At 36.0% G+C, this 24575-nt stretch overlaps 1 protein-coding gene across 1 annotated transcript in view; it reads left to right on the top strand.

Moving 5' to 3' along the window:
• Positions 1-4235: 4235 nt before the first annotated feature.
• The window catches only part of zgc:153184 (uncharacterized protein LOC751652 homolog), a 40989-nt gene continuing 20649 nt past the window's right edge, over positions 4236-24575 (top strand). The window contains exon 1 of the mRNA XM_020937668.2: positions 4236-4427. Within this exon, the coding sequence (XP_020793327.2) occupies positions 4287-4427 (141 nt within the window). The 5' untranslated portion in view covers positions 4236-4286. The remainder of the gene's footprint in view (positions 4428-24575) is intronic.

Below are 24575 nucleotides of genomic sequence, written 5' to 3'. Positions count from 1 at the left end.
CAAGCATGACCAAAATACTTGTCATGACAAAAAAGACTGTACTTAACTATAAATAGGTTTAGGTATTTGTACTTTACTTAAGTAGATTTCACAGTGGATACTTTTTAACTTTTACTCCACTAGATTTGAGAGCAGGTATCTGTACTTTCTACTCCAGTAAAATTATTTTTTAATAACAGTTTGAGACCTGCTGAAAAGAGGGATTATTTTTTTAAAGTTTATAGTTTGAGCAAACAAAAATATACAGCTGAATCAGTCTGAGTTAACAAGTTACTTATGTTTTATTCATGACCATAACGTAAGTTTTGCTCAGGAGTAGTTCACTAATGCTCGTCGTTGTTCACCTTTCTTACCTTGACAGTTGTGAATAAATTCTTCATGGACAAAATTTTGTCGACCTTGTTGGATGAAGATTTGTTGATAGGGCAGATTTATGAAACTGGTGGAAAATACATGACACATTTCCACAGATATTTTGTCATAGTAAAGCATTAATGTAAGTGACGTTTACCCTACATCGCGGCACTTCACGCCGTTGTGATAAAGGTCTATTCAACACAAAGCTGAATCAAAATCACTACTTTTGAAGCTTTATTCCATTTCAAAATTTGTGCAAAATATTTTTACTCTTTAACTCTTTCCCCCTTGGATGCCTACTTGGAACAACTCATACATATATTAGTATGTATGGGTTGTAGTGGCCCCCACCTATCACAGCCTCTGTTTACATGTGAAAAACTGAGCCATTTGTAATGGTCGTCAAATCACGTCTTTAGTGATACAGCGGAGGTGTCAAAAGATGTCATTAAGGAAACAAGGGAGGGTCGTCAAATATCGTCTTCATGGGGGAAAGAGTTAAGGAATTTTTAAATGGGTTAATACTTTTGCTTAAGTTTCTATGTGATACTTTTTTACTTTTACTTGAGTATTTTTTGGGGGTCCGGTATTTGTACTTTTACTTACGTAACAAAACTTCTTCCATCTCTGGTTATTACCTCCTATTCAATAATGCACTGGTACTTGCTGGTTAATTAAACCAAGTTCAATTTTGTTCAGAGACATGGATAAACAACAGTATATCATATCACAGAGACAAAATAATAGCATACAGCATAACTAATTAATAGCTTTCAGCATTACCATAAACTAACACACTTTTACTTTGATGAACAAATCTGCTGCCACCAAGTTACCTCATAAAAGCTGTTCTTATTATGACATGTGCAACACATCTGGAAACACTCGGGTTGTTTATACTAGCAACAGGTGTTATCGATAACATGGAGCTAGTGAAAATGGGATGAAGTCACATAATCAGCTCCAGACCACATTACAACTATTACAACACCAACATCATATCACTGCTTTCTTTGTAAATACGCACTGTACATTTCAATTGTTTACTGTACTTGTATGTTTGTGTAGTTTTTTTTTATGCTTTTGTGGAGACCTCCTTTTTTTCATTTTGCAAGTAGCACCAACATAATTTAAATTTGCATAATATCCACGTAGCAGCAATGCACAGCTGGTAGCTAGCCGATGCAAACAAGAAAAACAACTCTTATGAAGGAAGATTTCTTTAATTGCAAAAAGTAGCCATATGTATTTTATCTTGGTAGAACTTTGAATAAATGAGGGAGCTTTTTGGTAACTTTGTCAATCATAAGTAGCAATACAAGATAGGACTAAAACTAGCTTGTACTGCTAGTATGCTAACTGACATTTGTGTCACAGTTCACTTTACGACTACAACTATGTGTGTGTCTGCTTTATATTTATGCGCCATTGTGTATTTCCTTGTTTACTTATATTTTTGTGTAAAATTGTCAGCATTTCATTTTATTCTTTCTTCCATAATCAATACATTAGCATAATATCCATTCCTAAAAATCCATATAGCAGTACTGTTAGCGCTGTACCGGCCAGTGCTAACGAAATAAAACTGAAAATATTTGTTGCATGTTCCGTTTATTAAAAAATAGTAATGTTGCTGATTTGTCTTGGTAGAATCAACATGAGCTAACTATGTTTCATGTAACTTTGTCATTAATAATAATCACAATAATTAACAAGATATGACAATAATGTTCATTAATTGTATTGCTAATATGCTACTTGTTGGAACATGTGGTGTGGTAATACATTTGTGTCACAGTTGTCTTTATAAGTACAACTGTGTGTATGTCTTTTTTTTAATATATACACACCACTCTGTAATTCTTTGTTTATTTATATTTTTGTGTAAAATTGTTAGCTTTTTATTTATTTTTTTCCCATTACCACACATTAGCCTTCTGTATAATGTCTATGCCTAGAAATACATTTAGCAGCAATGTTAGCACAGTGCTAGCCAGTGCTAACAAAAAAGAACATGCATGTAGGGGTGTGCAAAAATATCAAAATATTGATATACTGTATCGTTTAATGTGATGATACAGTATTGGTATTGTGAGCTGCTGTATCGATATATCGCCAAGAGTATTTTTTGGTAAATTTGACAAAATTCTATTGTTGCGGCAATATAGTTTTGTTGCTTGTTTAGTGGAAGGAAACTCATTTATGCAACACATTTGATGATTAAAATGGGTGTTTCATATTCATGTTGCACAAGAAAAGAAGTGGTTTAACAAAGACTTTTAATATCACAGCCATGATTTAGCCATTATTTTTATTGAACTGCATCGAATCAATTTAAAATATACCGTATCGAATCGAAAGTGCACAGCATCGAGATATGTATCGTATCATGGCCTATGTATCGAGGTATTATCATATAATAATCAGCATAATTGACAAAATACGACAATAACTTCATTAACTTGTACTGCTAATATGCTAATTGGAGGCAGGCGCGATGGGATGTGTGTATATGTCATGTACTACTTCAAAATAAACTACGTGAATTTAATATTATGTCTTGTAAAATTTTATATCCACTAATGTAAAATTCAGAAGTGTCTGTCTAACTTTACTTGCTTTAAAAAATAACTTAAATCATACATAAAATCTGTGAAATATATGAATGGACCTAAAGCTCAATAAGTGTATTCCTACATGTATGAAAGTCCCTTGGACTGAATGAACTCTACTCCCTTGCTATCATCTTTTTTTTCTTTTTTTAACGATACAAATGCTCTTTTTATTGTTTTAGTATTATTTTAATTTATTGTTATTATATAATATAATGTATTAATGTTAGGGTGACCAGATTTTCAAAATAAAAAAAACTGGGACACCCCCGTTTGTGGTTGGTAATAATAAAATTGTGTATCAATTGTGCGTAAATAAGGAAAACTGTTCTGTATTTGGCCCATTCATGACTACTATGGCATACTACATGCCTCTATTAGGGATGTAATGTTATCCAAATACCTTGATACGATATTTTCATGATATGCATTTCACGGTTCGATATTCATTGCGATATTTTGTGGAGGTTTACAAAATTGTGACTATGCTACTTTTTCCTTTGACACTGTAATGATATGAAGAATTGAGATTTAAAAGTGCTTAATAACAGTTAAATGTTCATGTAGTTTGCTCTGACAACACCAAAGGATCATGGTCTATGTAGTTCCCTCTGTTTTTTTAGCTACTGCTGCACCAAGTTTATTTAAGAAAGATATTATCATCACCCTAACTATTCATTTACGCAAAGAGACTTGTAATTCGATATATTTTGAGGGCTGCCGATATTGATGACGATACAATATCACGATATTACGGTTATTGTTACATGCCTAGTCTCATTAGTCACATTTTTGTGCTTTGGTCATTTTTAAGCAGCTTTTCTGTATTTTACCTAATCAAATGACAATTTATGCCTCTCTTTACTGTTGGTAGGTATCAAATTAGGGACATCTGGGACATTTGTTATATAAAACTGGGACAAATCAATGGACAGGGGACACAGAGCTCAAAACTGGGACTGTCCCGGGAAATAATGACATCTAGAAGCCCTAATTTATGTTCCCTCGTCCAGACATCTAAATGCTGACATGTTTATATCGCGTTTGCGCACCCAGTTGTTTGTAATTTAAAAGAAGAACAGGAAGAAGAATACATATATGTCACAGTTTTCCAGTTATGCCACTACAATTGTATGTGTTTACATTTTGGATACTTCTGATATTTATTCTTGCGCGTGTGACTGTGCAGAAAAAAAAGGAAGAAGCGGGCAGGAGGCATGGCTGGAGGCATGGCTGGAGGCGCGGTGGGGCCGTGGGTAGGGCTGGTCCACTCCTCCCTCAGCTCATGTGCAGGCTCCGGATATAAACACTCGGCTCATGTGTCCCCAGCGCTGCTCTGCTCACTCTCTCCGCGCTCCAGGCTCCACGCAGCAGCAGCAGCGGCGCACCGTGCTCTCCGCGTCCGAACAACAGCTCCTGCAGGCGAACACCAGCGCTGGCACACACCCCAGGATGGAGGTAACACAGATCGGATCTCGCACACACTTTTAGACTGCGCTGCAACAGATGGTTTTGATATTAAATATGGCTTTGAGTATGTGGTCTGGACACGCGTGTTACATCACTGGCGTTGAAGAAAGTGTGGCCAAGTGTTATTTGTGGAAAGTTCACCCCAAACAGTAAGCTTGGTTTGTTTTGGTTGCATTACATTAGCATTGCACTGTGTACTTGTCATGAATTTGGCAAAAATTAAGTTTTCCGAGTGAATTTGGTCATTGGGATGTGATAGCTTTTAAAGTAACCTACTCTATCTTTTCTTGATAGACATCTCATTTTAAGTAGTTGTGCAAGTTGGCATAGTGTTTGGAAAAGCTGATGAATTAGCAGAAATCCCATGCATTACAGTAATTACACTAGAGATGGCTGTTCTTGATCAAAACATCAAACAAATTAAGATGTTGACATTAGAAGTTTTACAGGCTATACTCATGCAATGTTTATATTTTAGTAGGTGTTATCTTTGAATTACTTTGTGTACGACTTGTGTCCATACAAATAAACTTGCTTTGCCTTGCCTTTTGTGTTAAAATCCCGGTTTGCATCAACTAAGCCTAATTAAATATGACTATATTTCCTCATAACTTTATTTAAGTACAACCCAAAGCTTGTGTACATGCAATACACTTATGTCACAGTGATTTAGTTGCTAGTAGTAGTTTTATAGCACATGAAACACTATAGTTAGACCTACTTTTAAAGAGTACTCCATTTCGCTCAATCCATACATTTCAATTGCTATTTTAGTGCAGTGCTTAGTGTGTGGTAACGGCTTCATAACAGCAAAACCACAATGTACAGGGAGGAAGTGAAGGCTAAAGACATCTGTCATGTAGCCTACCCTGTTTGTCATGTAGTCGACAGTTCTGCCTGAATGCCATTGGGGAATTCCTGCACTTTTAAGTGTTTTTGCAGTTGTGCTCTTCCCATACCCATATGCCCACATGACCCGCTGCTGGTAAACAAAGGTAGAATAGCTAAAATTGTAATGTTGGTCTGGTCTGAGTAAGAAAAGAAAGACGATTTTAACTGTATTGTCATATTTCACATTCTCCATGTCATGTCAACAATGTCATTGTTGCTATGTGCTGCTGTCCTTTACTATTTTTGGTGTTCTTGTCCTTTACCATTGTTGATTTGTTTTTCTTTTATTGCTACTTAAAAATGTCCCATGGCAACTCGTAACGCTCTATTTTATTATTTATTGTCAGTGACCTTCTGATACAGTTATTACTACGAATAGAAATAATTTATATATTTTTTTGTTCAGCTGAAAACCTTAAACAAAGCATTTTATTTATGTTCCAGTATAATACAGGCTGGTGTCACCTAGTGCCTCCACTCAATTTAATTTCTCTCAAGCGTCTAGGTCAGGAATCAGAATACACTAGATTTTGGTTTGCAAGAACCCCAAAAGTGCATGTTCAGGCACCAGCCAATCAGTGAAGAGTCATACATTTTGTGTTGTCAACAATTTCCAAGATCGAGGATTTAAAGATGGAATAAAGAGAATGTTTGGTGAATTTTATCAAGGGAAAAGACAGTATTGCCCTTCTTCCTACAGGATTTGGGAAAAGCTTAATATACCAGTTAGCCCTGTTAGCGGCGCATTACATACGTCACGACCAAATAGCAGTGATTGGTTAAATGAAAAAAAGTGCTCGCCTGTTGTCGAGCAAACGAAATCTAATGCTGCAAAGTGAAACCGTCTGATGAATCAGGCTAATACAGGGGCGGAATTAATAAGCTTTCCTCTTCCCACTTCTTTTCAAGCTCCAATTGGAAAAAAAATATGTGAGAAATGCACAATAAGTGTATAGATACATGGATACTTCTTGTGTTCAGTTATCTGCTCGAAATAAATAAATGAAATCAAAATAATATTACGCGAGTAGAGGTACAAAGTAGTTGTAAAAGAGTTACTTCTGGGACATAATATCTGATTAATAATTTGAGGTTAATGTCACTTGATGAATAAAACATGAAATAATGCACACAATCTGGTATTTTCAAAGGACAGACACAGAAATGAGACAAACTGAATCATATGTGAAAGAGCGGTGCAAGAAACACAAATGTTCAGATCATTTAATATTGTCCACATAAAGCTTTTGTCCCTTGTAGACTTACTCACAGTGGGAAGAGTGACCCACTGTACTGTTGCGTAAATAAAAAATATTAGTCAAGTAGGAGGAGTAAAAGTGTGCTGTTGCAAAAGTACTGAATTTGTTTAAAAAGTGACTACACACTTACAAATAAAGCACCATTACTCCATGAGTGTTTTGTAACTTCAGGACACCTCCCAGCAACAAACTCTGGACTTACATTAGACTACACTCCAAAAACTTGCAGATTACTTGAATTAAGAAAGTTTCATCATAATTTGAGTAAATTTCACTTGACAATTAAAGCTATTTACCAATGGAACAAGACATTTTTGTACTTAAAATATGAAAATACATCTTTGCTACAATTCAAATAAGAAAAAACAACAACTTTTTGCACTTAAAATAAGAAACAAAATGTAATGTTGCTTGAAGTAAGACAACCACACATATTCCATTGGTAGATAATTTTACTTGTCAAGCTGAATCTACTCAGATAAAGTCAAATGTTCTTAATTTAACTCACCTTAATTTAGCTGTATACAGTTTTTGGAGTGTAACAGCTCATTCTGAGCTATGTCATGTGGAGAATGGAGGAGAAACGCCCATGTTTCCTCAAAGCATGTGAGGGAGAACATTACCACATAACAGCTGTACAACTCTGCTCTAAGAATCTCTGTTTATACTTACAACAAGGTACAAATTATGTCATTTCGAAATATAATTTTGGATTCTAGCTTGTAGGGTTGTCAAAAGTATCGAAAATCAGATACTAATTGATACTAGAGATGTAACAATAGCAGAAATATCGTGAAATCATATCATCAAAGGTATCACAATAATATTGTGGGCCATCACAATATGTCGATTTACAAGTCTTGTTTGGGTAAAAAACAGAGGGAACTACGTAGACCATGATTCTTTGCTCTGTTTTAGTGCAGACTACATGAAGACATAACTTCTTTTAAGTGCTTTTAAATCTTAATTCTTTGGATTATGACAGAACCAAAGACTTGCAAAGGCATTTTAAGAGGAAAAACTGGTCAGCCACCACAAAATATTGAAATAAATATCGTAGTATGAGATGCATATCGTGAAAATATCGAACTGAGAGATTTAGATATTGCTACATCCCTGACTGATACTACACTAATTTTGTTAGGACATCCTTCGGCTTTTAGACTGTGAAAAGTTTGGACAAAAAGAACAAAAAGAAGCAATACTTGAACTGTTTATGTCTTGCTGTTATGATATTATTGCAATCATGCGATTTCCGATATAATAAATTCAGTTAGATTAAAACAAATTTGTACATGCCCTAATTTACTAGCTGCTCATACATCAAAATACAAACAGATTACTTAACCAAGACCAAAATAAGGATAAAGTAGGATTTAAAGGTGCATTGTGTAACGTTTCTGGTGGTCTGTCAAGTACTTTTCTTCAAGGAGATGTTATTGCTTTGTCTGAAGTGTTTCACAGCATGGTATTAAACAGCTCTACCTTACATTTATTCAATTACAGGTGGTTTTATAGCTCAAAAGCACCTATAAAAACAAACAAGCATTCTGACTGTGAACTTAGTCTGGTTTGGTCTCCATGACAATAGAAAAGTTTAATACCACACTGTGAAACATTCCAGACAAAGCACTAACATCTCCACGGAGAAAAGCATCTGACAGACTCTCCACCAGTTAAGTTACACAATCCACCTTTAATAATGAAAATCATGATGGAAATCCGGCTTTCTTTTTAGTTTACGATTATTGCGATACAGTGCAGCTCTAATGAAAAAAGTCGTTCTGAGTCTAGTGCTGTCTGGCGGAAAAGATGTGGTCAGTTGTTATTGTTGTGGAAAGAGGCTTATATTAGATCGCTCGTGGATTAACGGTTAGCTGTTGACCTTTAGATGTGAAAATAATTACATTTTAATCGAGACAAAGGTTCCATCCTTTTAATCACTTGAGTCTTTTTAAACGTGAAGTCTATAGTCAGCAGAGTTCAGACTTGTTTATATTTTTTAGTTGCATTTATTAAAGTCTATTGATTATGTTCCAAAAATTATTCCTGATAGCCATTTGTATTTATTTTTAATCAGGCATTATTACAATATCGATCATGAAACCATTACCATTACCAACCTTTTGTCATTTATATTTTTACTCTTTTACTCTTTGTTATTATATTATATTGTGATGTGTGAGCTACTGTGTCCAAATAATTTCCCTTGTGGATCAGTAAAGTTTGTCTAAGTCTTTAAGTCTAAAAGTAAATGCCACGTTTTTTTCTAACTGACTGAGGACCTGTTTACACGAGAACGCTTGCGGGTAAAAACGACACAGTATTTTATCGTAAGTTCCTTTCGTTTAGACGGTGACAGCGTTTTTTTGGGGCTTAAAGACGCAAAAATCTGAAACCACCCTCCAGAGTGGAAAAGTTGAATACTCTCCGCTGTAGCGTTTCCGTCTACACTGCCCAAGATGCAAAACTCTGGTCAGATCTGCTCACATCGCGCACATACTTACAGTACACAGAAACAAACATGTGGGATCATTTCCAAAGCATCAGACGTTCAAGCTGCTCTGGCATCCCAACAAATGTACAGAATATGCAGAGATACTATTAATGAACAGAGAAGGATCTGCAATCACCTCTGTCAAATTCTGGATGCACCAGTTCGTCGCAGGCGAGTCAGACGGCGATGAATGAGACCTGGGAGAACCAGTCGATAGTGGGACAACTTTGTGGAAGGAGTAGCTGATGAAAATGCGTGACGTGAAAACTTCCGTATGTCCAGAGATGCTCTTTTTGCCCAAAGAACAAGCATACTCAATTGAATTCCACACACTTTTGCGTCACTGTATGCGCACAGATTTCCTCTCGAAAACGCTCGTCTAAACACGGAATAAAAAGTGAAGACGCGACACCACTTTTGCGTCTTCTGTTCAGATTGCATCATATAAACATAGCCTGAGAAAGTGAATGGTGTGTCTCGCTGGAAAAAAAAAATTGCCTGTACTCTTGCAAAGCTTAAATTGTGTGACATTCTCTATACAAGTAACATGCGTTTTCGTTAAGTAGACTGGACAAACTGACATGTGCCAGAGTCTCTGCGGGTAACCTGGGGACTGCTTTGGGTGGGTGTGGGCACTGGTCCTGGACTGGCCTGGTGTTCTCCTTTAAAGGAAACAAATGACACAGCTGGAAAAGTGAGCCTTGGGATTGAGTTGCCAGCCATATGGTGAGCACATTTATTATGTAATCCATAGTAAAGTGAGGAAAGCAGTAAAGGGGCTGCCCTGCTCCTAATGAGTGAGTATTTTCCCTGGGATTTACAGCACTAGGTCAATGTCACTGGGTTTTTATGAAGCCATTCTCTTTTCAGTAAAACCTCTCCCTGTGGTGTAGGCCTGTAGTCGACTAATGACAGTTTTTGATTGACTGAAGACATGCCCATTAGTCCACTAAAAGGGAGTGACTGAAATATTAAAGGCCGCTGTTGTTATCTTCAGAAAGTTGTGAGAAGTGCTTATAAACTCATCACGGTGAATAATTATGGTGCTCAGAATTCATAAGTGAGGAATAACTTTGGACAACTGCAGACTGTTTCTAAGTGGTTCTGTTTTTCTCATTTTTAAGACAGTAAACATCTGATTCAGAGCCTTTCAGTATCTCTTCTGTACTTGGTATCTGACCCGAACTGCTCTGACAAGACCTCAAGATCCCAGGAGTCCACAAAATTCCAAATATTTTCACGTTTATCTGTAAATTCACTCCCAAATCTGAAAAAAATTGACTCACTCCAAGCTCTCACCCTACTGCTTTAAAATAACTCGTCAACTGAACAAATGTTGGTCAAATAAGACTCCACCGGAATTCAGAATTAGTTCATTTTAAAAAATTTTGTGGTCCAAAGTTATTCTTCACATACACTGTAAACCTGAACGTTCAAAGTAATTAAATAGATTAAGTTGTGTATACTCAAAGTTCCTACAGTTCCCGTCCAACAAACTTAATGATGTCAAGTTGCTGTAACATGTTCTTCTTTTTAAGTAATTTTAACATTTTTTTTTATTATTATTAAAGTGAACTACTGTGGGTATAAGTGAGTGTAACTTAAAAACATAGATGAGGTACGACTTAGTAAATTGAAGTAATTAAACACTGAGAATGATAAAGTCCTATTATTTCAATTATTTCAAATAGGGATGATTTTAAAATAAACTTAATTTATAAAGTACATGCTAAAATACAAAACAATTCCAAAGCACCAAACTTATTCCAGTGGTTTGAAAACTCCCAAATTTAAGTCATAATAAATGAAAATAATTGAGTTGCCTTAACAGAAAACCAAGAGTCATATTAATTGCAAATATTTGAGTTGAGCTAAATGAGCACTTTTTATTCAGCTGTTATTAAAAGGTACAAGTAGCAAACTATCCATCCTTTTAAGTTCTGGAAGACTGTGACTTTTAAGTTCATCAACTTAAAATAATTTAGGTAATTGATTGCCTAATTTGTTTTGAGTTCAGGTAACTTATTTGGGTTTACACTGTACCTTATGTGCTCCGAGCATCCTAATTATTCCTCACAATTTCTTTTACGCTCTTTTCATAACTTTTAGCAAACCAACTCTTTTCACAGCTTTAAACAACCAACATGCTAACATGCATTTCCTGTTTATCAGAATATAAAACGCTTTATAATTATATGCTGACAGCCCTGCCCTGAATTTGACCTTTAAAGGTGCATTTTGTAACTTTTCTGGTGGAGGTTCCTTCAGATGCTTTTCTCCATTAAGATGTTATTGCTTTGTCTGGAATGTTTCACAGTATGGAATTAAAACTTTCTATCTTCATGGAGACCAAACTAGACCAATTTACAGGTCAAATCTGTGTAGAGGCGACCCCGTTCACAGTCAGAGGTACTTTTGAGCTATAAAACAAACTGTAATTGAATAAATGTAAGGTAGAGCTGTTTAATGTCATGCTGTGGAACACTAAAGGCAGATAAATGACATATCCATAGAAACAGCCAGGTGACGGACCCTCTATCAGAAAAATTACACTATGCACCTTTAAGCAGTGGTGTAGCATTCAGCGGTGCAGCCAATGAGACACAATGGGACCCATGGCACTTTGAAGGCCCATCACAGTCTAGGATTGGCCCCCTCCTCCCTGGTAGGTTAGGTTAGGTTGCTTTATTCATACCTGTAGGTAAATTTGTTTAGCAGATTTGAGAGGCTGGTCCCACGTTTCACATTTCACTCATCCACAATCATCATCAATAAACACATATAAAACATAGTTACAAAATAAAGTGTTCCAGCGCTCCAGTGCAGAATGGCCTGTTCCATTAACAATTAGCCAGATTCATTCGTCACACTTGACTTAAATCACTATAAATAAATAATTAAATATATAAAAAACACACAATTTTTCCAAGACAAATGTGCTAAAATTGATAGATAAATAGATTACAGTTTATTCATAAGTGTGATAGCGGCTGGAATGAAGCTCCTGGAAGTACAGACTCAGTTTAAACGAATGTCAACATAAACGACACAACTGTAAATTATATTATAGCTCACAAACTGATTTCTATTTATATGCTTCGGGAAGTGGATTTATGTTTGTTGCACAGGGATGGGTTGAAATGGGATGGGTTGGAGGGAGGGGCCCAGCACTAGACTTACACAGGGGCCTTGTGCAACCACGCTATGCCACTGCCTTTAAGTGCTGCTTATAAAATAGACTTTATCTGTACTGGGGTCTCCAACCTGTAGCTCAGGAGCACCCAGTAGCTCTCAACCCCCTTCCAAGTAGCTCACCAAGGGATTTCTGAATTATAGGTACTGTGCTGAATTTCTAAAATTGTATTAATTGCCATTGTAAATGTATAATGTTGATACCTAACTAAATAAATAAATAATAATAATTGTTTGTGCTTTATAGGCATCTAACTGTACTCTTGTCGTGGGGAATAAATGTACTAAATTTCTTGCGAACACTAAAATGAGTAGCTCTCTGGCATTTTTGTTTTGGTAAAAGTAGCTCACTGGAGGAAAAAGGTTGGAGACCCCTGCTCTATCTGTACTGGGGCAAGACAAATTTTGCTCAAATACTTAGAAAATATTGTGTACCAAGCCTTTAATGAACTGACTTAACAGCTAAAGAATTGTAAGTGTTTTGGAGGAGCCACTCTGCTCATTAGAGGAAGTGAAGACATGCCTCACGTGCTACCTGCTGAGGAAGTAGATCAGTAAGACACAGAGGAATGTAACAAATGTGAATCAGGAAGAAGTGATATCTCTGCTCCTCTCTTTAGCCTCGACCCTGTCCTCTGAAACCCGATAGCCTCAAAGCGCTGTGTCAAACTGTAACATCTGATATTAAGAATGCAGTCATCTGATGCCTTCCTCTTATCACATGAAAACACCAGCTTTGTAAACATTCTGATAATGCATTAAAGGCGTATCTTTGTGAGGACTTGCTTTGCATTGTACAGAGCGAGCTACATATCACTAAAATAATACACAAAGTGGTTACCAGGAAATAGTGCTGCAACTATTCTTGTAGTAGTTTGTCAGTTCTTACGAGTTTTTGTCAAACCTTCAACCCGTTTAAATGCAAATTTTGAACAGAATGCTATTATTAAAACGTGCTTTGCAAATTTACTCAGAATGTTTATCAGAAAACTTGTGGTATTAAAGATGGCAGTTGACAAAAACAGAAGGAGTGTACGCAACCAGCCTCACAAAAAGTTTCCCCAGCCTGTCTCAACAAAACTTCCTTCCTGTGTACTCGCAAAACAGAGCAGAGCACACAGTATTTACCACAAACAAATCTGAATGAAACTAAATGAGTGTGCATTACTAGTAGTAATTTTGACAGTTGAACTAGTTGCGAGTTTGCAGAGGTGGGTATGTTAACGGTCCCATATTACGATATTTTCTGAGCTATGTTGTAATGTTGAATCAAATCCTACATATTTAGGCCTAATTCTTCTCTCAAACAAACAAATAAACAAACAAACTCTTTTCCACATTGGGATGCCATGTGGTAATACAGGAAGTGCTTCACTGTGTTTTTAAACTCCATACACCTTCACTAGAATCATGTGGATAATTTCAGCCCTGGAATTGCCAATCTCTACTACACAAAAGTTAAAAGGTAGCTGTTAACTTGAAAACTACCACTTCATGACATTACAGTGTGGAAAAGAGTATTTTGAAGTTTTTTAGATGTAGACAGAATTTGAATTTGAATTTATGTGTTTTGAGAAGTCTGGCCATCTCGTTTTCGAGGGGGTCCGCGTAGTCACAACAGCAGAAGACAGATACAGTAGATCAGACAGTCGGCTACATAAATTCAAATCAACATAGATAAAACAAAACAAAATCAACACAACCACACACTCACTCACACATCACTGTTAGACACAGAATAAATCAAATTTGAACAAAAACTAAGAGAATATATAATAAATATAGTCACAAAATTCAACAAGATGATCAAAAACAATTACAGGGGTTATGAAAAATATAATTTTTTAATGACGGGAAAGAAGTTAAGTTGTTCCAATCAAGACTAATAATAAAGGATTACTCAAACATGTACAACTGTGGGTCTATTTTTGAGAAGGTAACAGTATTTTACATAATATAGGACCTTTAATCTGCTACATTTGCCACATTTTGTAATGAAAGTGTACTCTCATAGTCTTTAAGCACCATACTTTTGCAGTGCAACAGTACTCTAATATGAGTGGACATTTTGGCTACTCTTTCCACTGTGAGTAAGTCTACAAGTGAATGAAGCTTTATGTTGACAATAAGAAATAATTTGAACAGTTGTGTTTTTCTATCCTTTGAAAATACCAGATTATATAAAGATGTTTAATCGGGATATAACAATAACCGAAATATCATGATATCGTATCGTCAAAAGTCTCACAATAATATTGTGGGCTGTCACAATATATCGAATTATAAGTTTCTTTGCTTTAATGCATTGTTTTATAATAGCAACAGCTTTTAAACATTGTAAACTACATTTCCCATGATTAATTTCAGTGCAGACAACATGAAGAGATATGTTTTTTACTTCAGTTCTTTGGATTATGACTGTAATGATTCACACCAAAATCTTGTCAGGGTATTTTAAAAGCAAAAAAGTTTCCTATCTACAGTTATATTAGCCTCTCCAAAATATCGCAATAAATATCGTACCTAGAGATTTGGATATTGTTACATCCCTAATGTTTAAAGATGCACTGTGTACTTTTTTAGGCTACCATAGAGACGCTATTGCTTTTTCTATAATGTTTCACAATATGGTATTTAATGCATATCTTTATTCAAATATGGTTGTTTTAATTGCGCAAAAATACTTTTAAAAACTTGCATTCTGACTGTGAGTGGGGTTGCCTCTCCACAGATCTAACCTGTAAATTGGGCTGGTGGCATCTCCGGCTTTTTTATATGGAGATCGAAAAGTTTAATACCATACTTGGAAATATTCGAGGCAAGGGGGATGAAAGGGGATGGACTTTTTGACGAATTAGGACATTTTCTAAATGATATAAGGTAACACAGTGATCTAAATTTGTGGTACGTTAACAATTACTACCCCTTATAAATGCTTTTTGGATTTTTGGTATTGTTATTTGAGTCAAAGTTTTATTTACTAGCCACCTCTGCGACTATGTCACACAGAACAAGACAAAATCCAGACTAGCACTCCAGCATTAGCACGTCATTTAAAGTTAGCAGTAAACCGTATTCCCAAACATCTTGTAATTGTTTTGAAAAGCCATTTGGGAGCAGTTTACTTTCTGGTTTGTTGCCTGTATTTACACCTCCTCTGAGCACCGTTCTCCACCACACTCATTGTTTGGGCGAACATTTTCTCATTTATGGCCAATCAAAGGCCCCGTAATGCCTCCAAATCCCACAGCATTAGTAGCAGAACGTTAGTTAAGTTTTGTGCCAGACTATTTTTACAGTGTTATCAGAGCCAGGGCTGGTGGGGGAGAGATAGCCAGGGTGGGATACACTGCAGTAGATATCGGACCACATAACACAGCGCTCTTAAAAAACGCTCTTGTTGCTGTAGTAAAAGAAGAATTGACTAAAAAGTACTTTAAGAAATTCAGCCGTTACTCATAATCACAGACAGTCCGAGATCTGAACTGGAGTTAAGCTGACCGCGAGTTACATAACATAATTAAACTCAAAATAAACATTGCAAATGGGTTACTTTATTTGATTTAAAAGGGAGATTCAAGCAATTAAAACAAAATTAAGTTTAGAAATGTGATTTGAACTGGTGGGACTAAAATGTGGAAAGAGTGGACCTTGAGCAGAGTTAGTACTTCAGTGTTTTAGCTTCTTGGCATATACTTAAGCCAAGTTAAAATCCATAGCAATATTTTATCATAATAGTAATAATACGACTTCACTAATTATGTAGGTTAAAGGTGCTTTATGTAACTTTTCTGGTAGAGGAGTCGCCATCTGTTTGACAGTGTTATTGTTTTGCTTGGAATGCTCCACAGTATGGCTTTAAACTTATGCCAAGATGGTGACACAATTACTGGTGAGATATGAGGAGGGTGAACTCCGCTCCACCCAAAACATGCTACACAGGTCTCAGGAAACAGGAACAATAGCTGATTAGCACTGGTACTGCAACCTGGTACAATACATCTCTCCTGGTAAAGTTAATGTAAATCAGGGGTCTCCAACCTGTATCTCGGGAGCTCTCCACGCCCTTCCAAGTAGCTCACCAAGGGGTTTGTGAATTATACGTACTGTGCTGAATAAGTGAAATTTTGATGAATTAAATGCCTATTACTATTGTACATTTATAACTTTCATTTCTAACTTTGTACACTAATAAATAGATAACGGTTTATGTTTTGTACACAACTGACTGTACCTCATCCAAGGCCGTGACTCTTATATTCACTCTTATATTCACTCTATTTCTTGTGACTGCTAAAACTAGTAGTTGTCTGGCATTTTCATTTTGTAAAAGTAGCTCACTAGAAGAAAAAGGTTTGAGACGCCTAATGTAAATTGTGCACTGTCCCTGTCTGATTAAATAAATAACTAATCTAAATTAAACTAAACTAAACTAAACTTGCAGTAAGAATGCACGACATATTTTTCATTTAATAAAATAATTATCATTTAATGAATACAAGATAGATACATTTAACGGAACATTTCAGGTAAATCATGTTGGTGGTGGATACCTTGCTATAAACGTTAAATACTACTTTAAATATTTCATGTTTTAATATAAATAGAAAAAAAAATTGATTAAATGTCCTATATTACACAAAATAGATTCTTGTGAGCTTTAAGCCATGTTATAAAGTTACCTCACAGCAAATATGCCCCGAGTTGTGTTTTGTTTCATTCACACATGTTTGAGTAACACTTTATTATTATTCTGTCTACATCTCTAAATCTTAAAATGCTCTGTTCCATCTTGCAGAGTTGGGGATTTGCAAGCCATGACTTGGACTCGAGTCAGACTTGAGTCACTATTTTCAGGACTTGAGACTTGACTTGATAAAGACTTGGGACTCAACTTGGACTTGAAGCTCAATGACTTTGGACTTGACTTGGACTTGAGCCTTGTGACTTGAGAAGACTTTCTAAAGAAAAAAGTAGCATTTCTGCAACTCTTATATAAATACTGATATATAAATATACCAAGACTTTGTTAATTAGTGTTTAGCTTAAAATTCATATAAAGTGCAAAAAGACTTTAAATGACTTGAAGCTCAAAGCAGATGACTTGGACTTGACTTGGATTTGACTTGGGACTTGACTCAGACTTGAGGTCAGAGACTTGAGACCTTCTGGGACTCTCAAAACAACACCTTGTTCCCACCTTGTGATATCATGTAGTGGTAGTTTTCAAGTTAACAGCTACCTTTAGTTCAGTAGAGACCGGCAATTCCAGGGCTAAAATCATCCAAATGATGATGTGTTCAGAGTGTTTCCGTTTGAGAACTAAAGAAATGAGACTAAATATGCAGGTTTGTGTGTTAAACATGTGTGAATGAAACAAAACACAACTCTGTTTATGTCTTTGATGAGGAAACTTTATAATTTAGATCAGAAAATAGCATAATATGGGCCTTTTAATCGCCTGAAGTGACTTAAAGCTTCACTGTCTGGGATAAATATGTGTAGCTTAATAGACCAACCACCATTATTCACCTCTATACAACCCTCTTATTGTACATTTTCTTTACATATTTCCACTGTAGCTTCCTTTAAGTGCAAAGCAGCACATTGTTAATCCCATGTGAACTGTTTTGAGGTTACAAGTTGCACGAGCAGCTGCAGATAGTGGGCGTTCTTTAGGTCTGTAGATGAGAGGAAGTGAGAAAAATAGAGAAATGCCGCCACCACACTCGTCTATCTCTCTTTGTCTCTGTTTTTCTCTCTCTCTCACACTAAATATATGCGCCTCCTCCTTCACAAGGCCAGACGACATTTGGCAAGACTCCATCCTTGTATTTCCTTTTTTGGCAGAAACTTGTGCAAACATAAGAAGTTCTGAGCAGCTCCACTATAGCCCTAAAGGAAGACTCATTTCTGTTTGTTGTTAAGTTGTTGTTTATTTCGAATTAGGGCTGTTAAAAGTATCAGAAAAACAGACAGTAATCGATACTAAAAACTAGCATCACAACTTCTCATTTTAGCACGTATCGAAACTAAAAACGTCATTCACAGGACAGAAATGAACCTTTCCTGAATAGTTATAGAATGAATTTGAGCTGCATCAGAACAAGTATAAGAGCGTTTTTATTATCAAACTTGGCAATCGAGTCTATTCCTTAGTAGAAATTGTGTTTGATCATGATAATTGATAAACTTTCATTGCCTTTTCATATTACTAGGAGTTTTAATATTATGAACAAGGCTTTACTTCGACTCCACACAGAGAATTTAGGATGGGCCATTAAACTAATATGCATGTGCTTTCACTAAATGACAGCAGCTCTGCTAAAGGCACATGAGAGATTTGCTGTGTTAGGACAGTTTGAAGTGCATGTTGTATGAAAGAAGCGATTCATCACACTGGCGTCTAGTTATTCTGTTAATATTAAACTATTACAATTCATTCTTTTCACTGATTTATGTTTGGGACATTAGAGTCACTTTTATTGTTTAGTAAGGATGGGACAAGATCTCGTGCAACAGGATCTCATGAGACAAAATTGCCAAGAGATCGTGCACACATATTAAAAAAATTTCTCATGAGATTTTTTTTGTGTTTTTACATTTGTTTTGGAAACAGAGAGTGCTGGTGAGTTACTTTTTTAAGAATGTGTAGACCCAAAAAGCAGAGCTACAGTGACAGTACAAATGTTAAATAAAGTAAATAAAAAAGGTCAGTCAAAAATTGTGAACTGAATTGCACAATGTTTTTATTATAGCCTAAATAATGTCAAAATCTCCTATTGTGCACACGTGGGAAAAATGATCTCGTAAGATTCCCCCCCCCCGAATTTACCTTTGGCCTGGACTAAAAAAGAGTTAAGAGCTGGTCACTTACGCAATTTGAGAAGCTGTAGTTCTGAAAAGTAAGAGTACAATGACCACAAAAGTATAAATAAAACTACTGAAACCAAAATTGTGTATGGCTTGTATGGCTCATGTTATGCTTCTATGTAAAGGTCAGTGTTGTAGGTCATGTTGGAGTGTTGTGCAAGTTCACAGTTTTCATGAACTAGTTCAAAGTTCAGTTCACACATGTTCAAAGTGAACTGGTCACGCTCATAGTTCAGAGTTTTAATGTTGAACTAGTTCAGAGTTCAGTTCATTTTAATTTTTTCGGTGAGGCTGAACTTATTTTTCAAACTGACTTCCAGTTTACAACAATTTTACATCATATATAAACCATAACCACAGTTTGAGATTATAATGTGTTTAATGCAGCTTTGCCACATTTGTTTACATTTTACAGAAACGAAACTTAAAAACCTCATGGCTAATTTGCGTAAACTGTAAACGCTGGAAAAAAGCAGCTCTTTTCTTGTGCGCTGATGCATCAACACGATGAGTGACAGAAAAAAAAAAAACTGTAATGATTGCACTACGTTACTTAAATTATGTCAAAATCTCCTCGTCTTGTCTCATGTTCGTGGACCTAATCTCGGGGTGTGTCTCGCCTTGTGAAAACTGTGTCTCGTCCCACTCGTATTGTTTAGTACCTTTACTGATAGCTACTCCTGATCACGCTTATGGATTAACTTGATGATTATTATTATTCATCTTTATTAAGAACACAGAAAGCACATGTGGTCCATAGTTAAGAAATGCACAATATTAAACTTATATTGCATTATTAATATTAAAAAGAAACAATATTACATAAAGAAGACATACGTAGAAGCAATATTGTAATTTCTATTCCCTTACAGTATATACACAGGGGCACCATGATTAGTTGTTGTAGTGTGATGTTTTGAAATCCACTATCAGCAATGAATACTTTTATTGTGTCCTTGGGCAAGACACTTTACCCATCTTGGTTTCGAGGACTGTAGACAGACATTTTCTATTAACGTTTCATTATCAAGTCAAGCTGAACAAGTAACACATTTAATTATGATTGTCTCAAAACTACAGTAAATATCGCAAGTATTATTACATTTGGTTATATTTGTCTTTCCCGAGTATTGTAAAAGCAGCTCCCAAAATAAGATTGCACTCTGTCAGCGTTTTTTTATCCCCCCGGGAATCAGGAACCAGAACCAGTTTGCTGTTAGCATGCTAGTTGTTTTTAGCATTACTGTGGCCTCTGAAAGTTGTGAAACACGCAAATATTACATACATTTTCTGATCTACGATATAATATTGTTTCCTCATCGCAAACATGAAGTTGTGTTTTGTTTCACTCACATGTTTAACACACAAACCTGCATATTTAGAGTTTAGAGTTCTTCTCTCAAACAGAATACACTGTGCCACCTTGTGATGTCATGTGGTATTACAGGAAGTGCTCCACTGCTCCACTCCAAACACCTTCACTTAGGGATGGGCTTGATTGGTAAGAATTTTGTCGATCACGTTCATTTTTAATAAAGTGACCAACATGAATAAAGTGAGTGAAATGACTAATAGTTTATGCAAATTAGCCATGTGGTTTTAAGTTTCGTTGCTGTAAAACGTAAACAAATGTGGCAAAGCTGCATTAAACGCATTATAATCTCAAATAGACTGATGTGGCTCTGTAATGGTTATGATTTATATCTTGTAAAGTTGAGTTTATTTATGCAGAGTAGTAATAGTAATACAAATTATTATAATTTTAATGTAAAACCTTGATTATGATTAATCAAAAACTGATTGTTCATTCTCCCGACGATCAATTAAGAAAATGTAATCGAATGCCCATCCCTATCTTCAGTAGAATCAGTTGGATGATTTCAGACCTGGAATTGTCAATATCTTCTGAACAAAAACGTAAAAGGAGCTGTTAACTTGAAAACTACCACTTCATGACATCACAAGGTGGAACAGAGGAGTTTGAACTTTGAAGATGTAGACAGGATTACGATAAATGATTACTCAAACATGTGTGAATGAAACAAAGCGCAACTCCAGGTATGTTTTTGACGCGGCAACAGCATTATAACAGGGCTTAAAAATCACAAGAGTCAGTTTTGCGTAATATAGGATCTTTAAGACAGTAAAAATCAGGTACAGTACATTTAACTAGCCTAAGAAACCTCAATTATTTGCTCAATTAGACACAGCTACAGCTATACACAAAGTAATTACTATTCCCAACCATATTTCTAACAGCAAGCGCTCATATAGTTTGAATAGACCACATTTCTCCTTCCTTATTCATAAAAGTTCTATTTATATTTCAATTTTTTTCTCCTAACTGCGCAGATTCAATGCTAATATTTAGATGAATGGATGCACCAGAGCAGCATAGTTCCAGTGAAAAGTCTGACTCCAGGCCTGGTGTTAGTCATCTGATCCTGAAGCCAGATGGTTCTTGTCACTGGAAGGGCTGGGCCAGTGAATGCCAAGAGGACTACAATCCCCTCATGAGTGACTGCTCCCTTTTAGACTCTTATTTACATTTTTGCTGTATTTAATTTCTCGTTTGTGAGCTGTCTATTGCATACCATCATACCCTGACCTTTTCCTTATCGGTTTTGAAATACCAGAACAAAATGAGGCGTCTGGCCTTTCGGTAAAACCTGGGAGGCTATTTGTTTGTGAGCTAATAATTTTTATGTAGTAAGATGCGATTAAGTAATTGCATCTTTTCAAAGCCGTATTGTAACAGCTTTGACTAATTAAAGGAGTATTTATTTACATTTTTCAAAATCACATGACAGCGCCAGGTAAAGTTTAACAATTGGCTCTGCATTCCAAGTTTGTGATTTTGATTTCTCTCAACAAAGATTAAAGGGAACATTTTTTGATTCTGTTAAAATTTGAGAATATTTTGGGTCAAATTTGCACTAACCTTATAATTACTAAAACAAATAATGGTAGAGTTAGGGCTAGAAAATGCTTAAAACTTTTGATTTCTCAATTCAGGAAACAGAATTAGCTAAACATTTGTGATTTAAAGCTGCACTATGAAACTTTTTGGTTCCTGCTTGTTCGACCTGGAATGTTCCACAGTAAATCATTAAACAGGTCTACCTTACATTTATTCAGTTACAGGTGGTTTTATAGCTTAAAAATACCTAGAAAAAAAGGCATTCTGACTGTAAATAGGGTTGCCTCTCCATAGATCTGACATATAACTTGGTCTGGTTTGGTTTCCATGAAGATAGAAAGATTTAATGTCATACTGTGAGACATTCCAGACAAAGCAACACCATCCTCCCACCAGAAAAGTTACACAATGCACCTAAACAACTTAAACAACACACATCGCATAACAAGGCAACAATTGATAAAGTCAGGATTATGTGCCTTTTAAGGTTAACTCATAGACTGTATGTATAAAGGATGTGAGCATGGGGGCGCTTCCTGCTCCATCAGCTCTAGCTCCAGTTCACTTTTCTTATTTTCTTATTTATTTGTAAAAGGACAGCACATATTAATGAAGATTATAGCCAGCGTGGATCTTTTCCATCTTCAGTCCCTTGTCAGGTTGATGTGAAATCATTTACAGGACAGGAAAAAGTACAGCAACAATCACACAAAAGTACATAACACCTGCACAATCACTATACATACAATTCATTCATTTGAAGTTCGAAGTCAAGAGTTAAAGAGTTAAACCAACAGCCGCTCTGTAATTTGGTTAAACATGGCGGTATTTGACAATTGAACAACCGTTTTAAATCTTTAGAAAATCCTGCAGTGTTGAAAACTCTCTTATATGAGCAGTCTCTGTATTCCATGTGTGACCTGCTCAATAAACAAAAGAGAGCTGTCTTTATTGAAATACTAAAGCTTCTCTCTCTTAACTGCTGCTGTCAGACTCGTCATTTCCTTTGTTTTTTATTTCACCATTTTGTCCGTAAATCTAGATATGAACATTAATAAAGAGATAAATCAAAATTTGTCAGCTGTGTATTGTCTGCATCTAAGCATTTTATTGTCAAGTGCGCGTTAACATGCTAGTTGTTGTTTGCTTTACAGTCAAGGCAAAACTCCACACTGATTTCTGAAGTTTGTGGAAAGCGCTTATAAACTCATAGCGGTGAATAATTAAGATGTTCAGATTCAAAACATAAGGTGAAGCCCTGTGTCAATGCACCATGTCTGTAATTTGTAAAGTAAAAATTCCGCCGCAAATTACCTACTATATTTCGCCAAACACAGACGTCATACTAGTCGCGTGCGAATCTGCATCTCAGTGTTATAATTGCACAGCTTTTCTATCTCTTTCTTTTCTTTCCAGTTTCTTTTCTCTTTCAATCCCAGTCAATGTCAGAAAAATAGAGTAATTTACAGACTTTGCTTATTCCGTGCAAATGTGCTGTAAGTAACACAGAGGTGGGGCGGTAATTTGCAAATGACCAGACGTCCCCAGGTTGTACTTATCCCGTGCGAATACGGCTTAAGTTTGGAATAACTCTGGACGACTGCAAACAGCGCCTTTAGGAGCCGCATATTAAATTGGCACTGTGACCAAAGAGCATTTCATATAATGCCGTCTTAACACTTGACTATTTTCCATCTTGTATGTCTTATTTCATGTTTCATAATGCAGCCCACACCCTATGTCTCGAGTCTGTTTTAGCAGCAGTGAGCAGGGCCTGGAGGCTGTGGAGGAGGGACATTTTCAGATGGAAGAGGCTCCAACTCTACATCATCTTTTCCTGGAAGCGCGCAGACTACAGAGTGAGAGGGGGACCTGTCTGCTCCACTCACAGTTAACAAGTACAGGCTGTAGCTCAGGTGCTTTCCCCCCGGCTGCACTGAAAACTCGAGAAAACTGTCTTCTGGCAAAAGTGAAGTGTTACGAGACGCGAGCTTGTACAACAGCTTGCTCAATGTGCTTGGGTAATGTTTTGTTTAAAGACTGTACTAACACCGAGTTCATTGCCATTTTAAAGAGGCTGCTTTCAATTTAAAGGTGTGTTGTGCAAGTTTTCAGAAGAGCCCAGAGCAGAGTTTTGCTGTCTTGGTAATGCTAAGAAAAACTAGCAAGCTAACAGCGCACCAGCAGTACTTTCTGGTTCACACACAGCGGTTTCATTTTGACCTCAAGAGATGCTTTTATAATATATATTTGAAAAAACCTATCCATCCATTCAAATCTTTATTGATCCACAAGGAAAATTATTTGGACACAGTAGCTCACATATTACAATAATGTAATAACAAAAAGCAAAAATATAAATGGTCAAATAAATTCAAAATAAGAAGCAAAAAAGATAGCAAGAGACTGGTGTCAAATAAGATATGATTATATAAATGTATAATGTGTACAAGTAAAAATAAAATGGAAATATAAGTAAGTAAAAGTTACAGCTTTAGTCACAG

This window comes from Boleophthalmus pectinirostris, unplaced genomic scaffold (genome assembly GCF_026225935.1).
Source record: "Boleophthalmus pectinirostris isolate CB_2022bp ecotype Guang Dong unplaced genomic scaffold, ASM2622593v1 HiC_scaffold_9, whole genome shotgun sequence".
Lineage (NCBI taxonomy): Eukaryota > Metazoa > Chordata > Actinopteri > Gobiiformes > Gobiidae > Boleophthalmus > Boleophthalmus pectinirostris.
The sequence above is the reverse complement of the archived record's forward strand: the minus strand, read 5'-3'. Positions and strand labels throughout refer to the sequence as shown.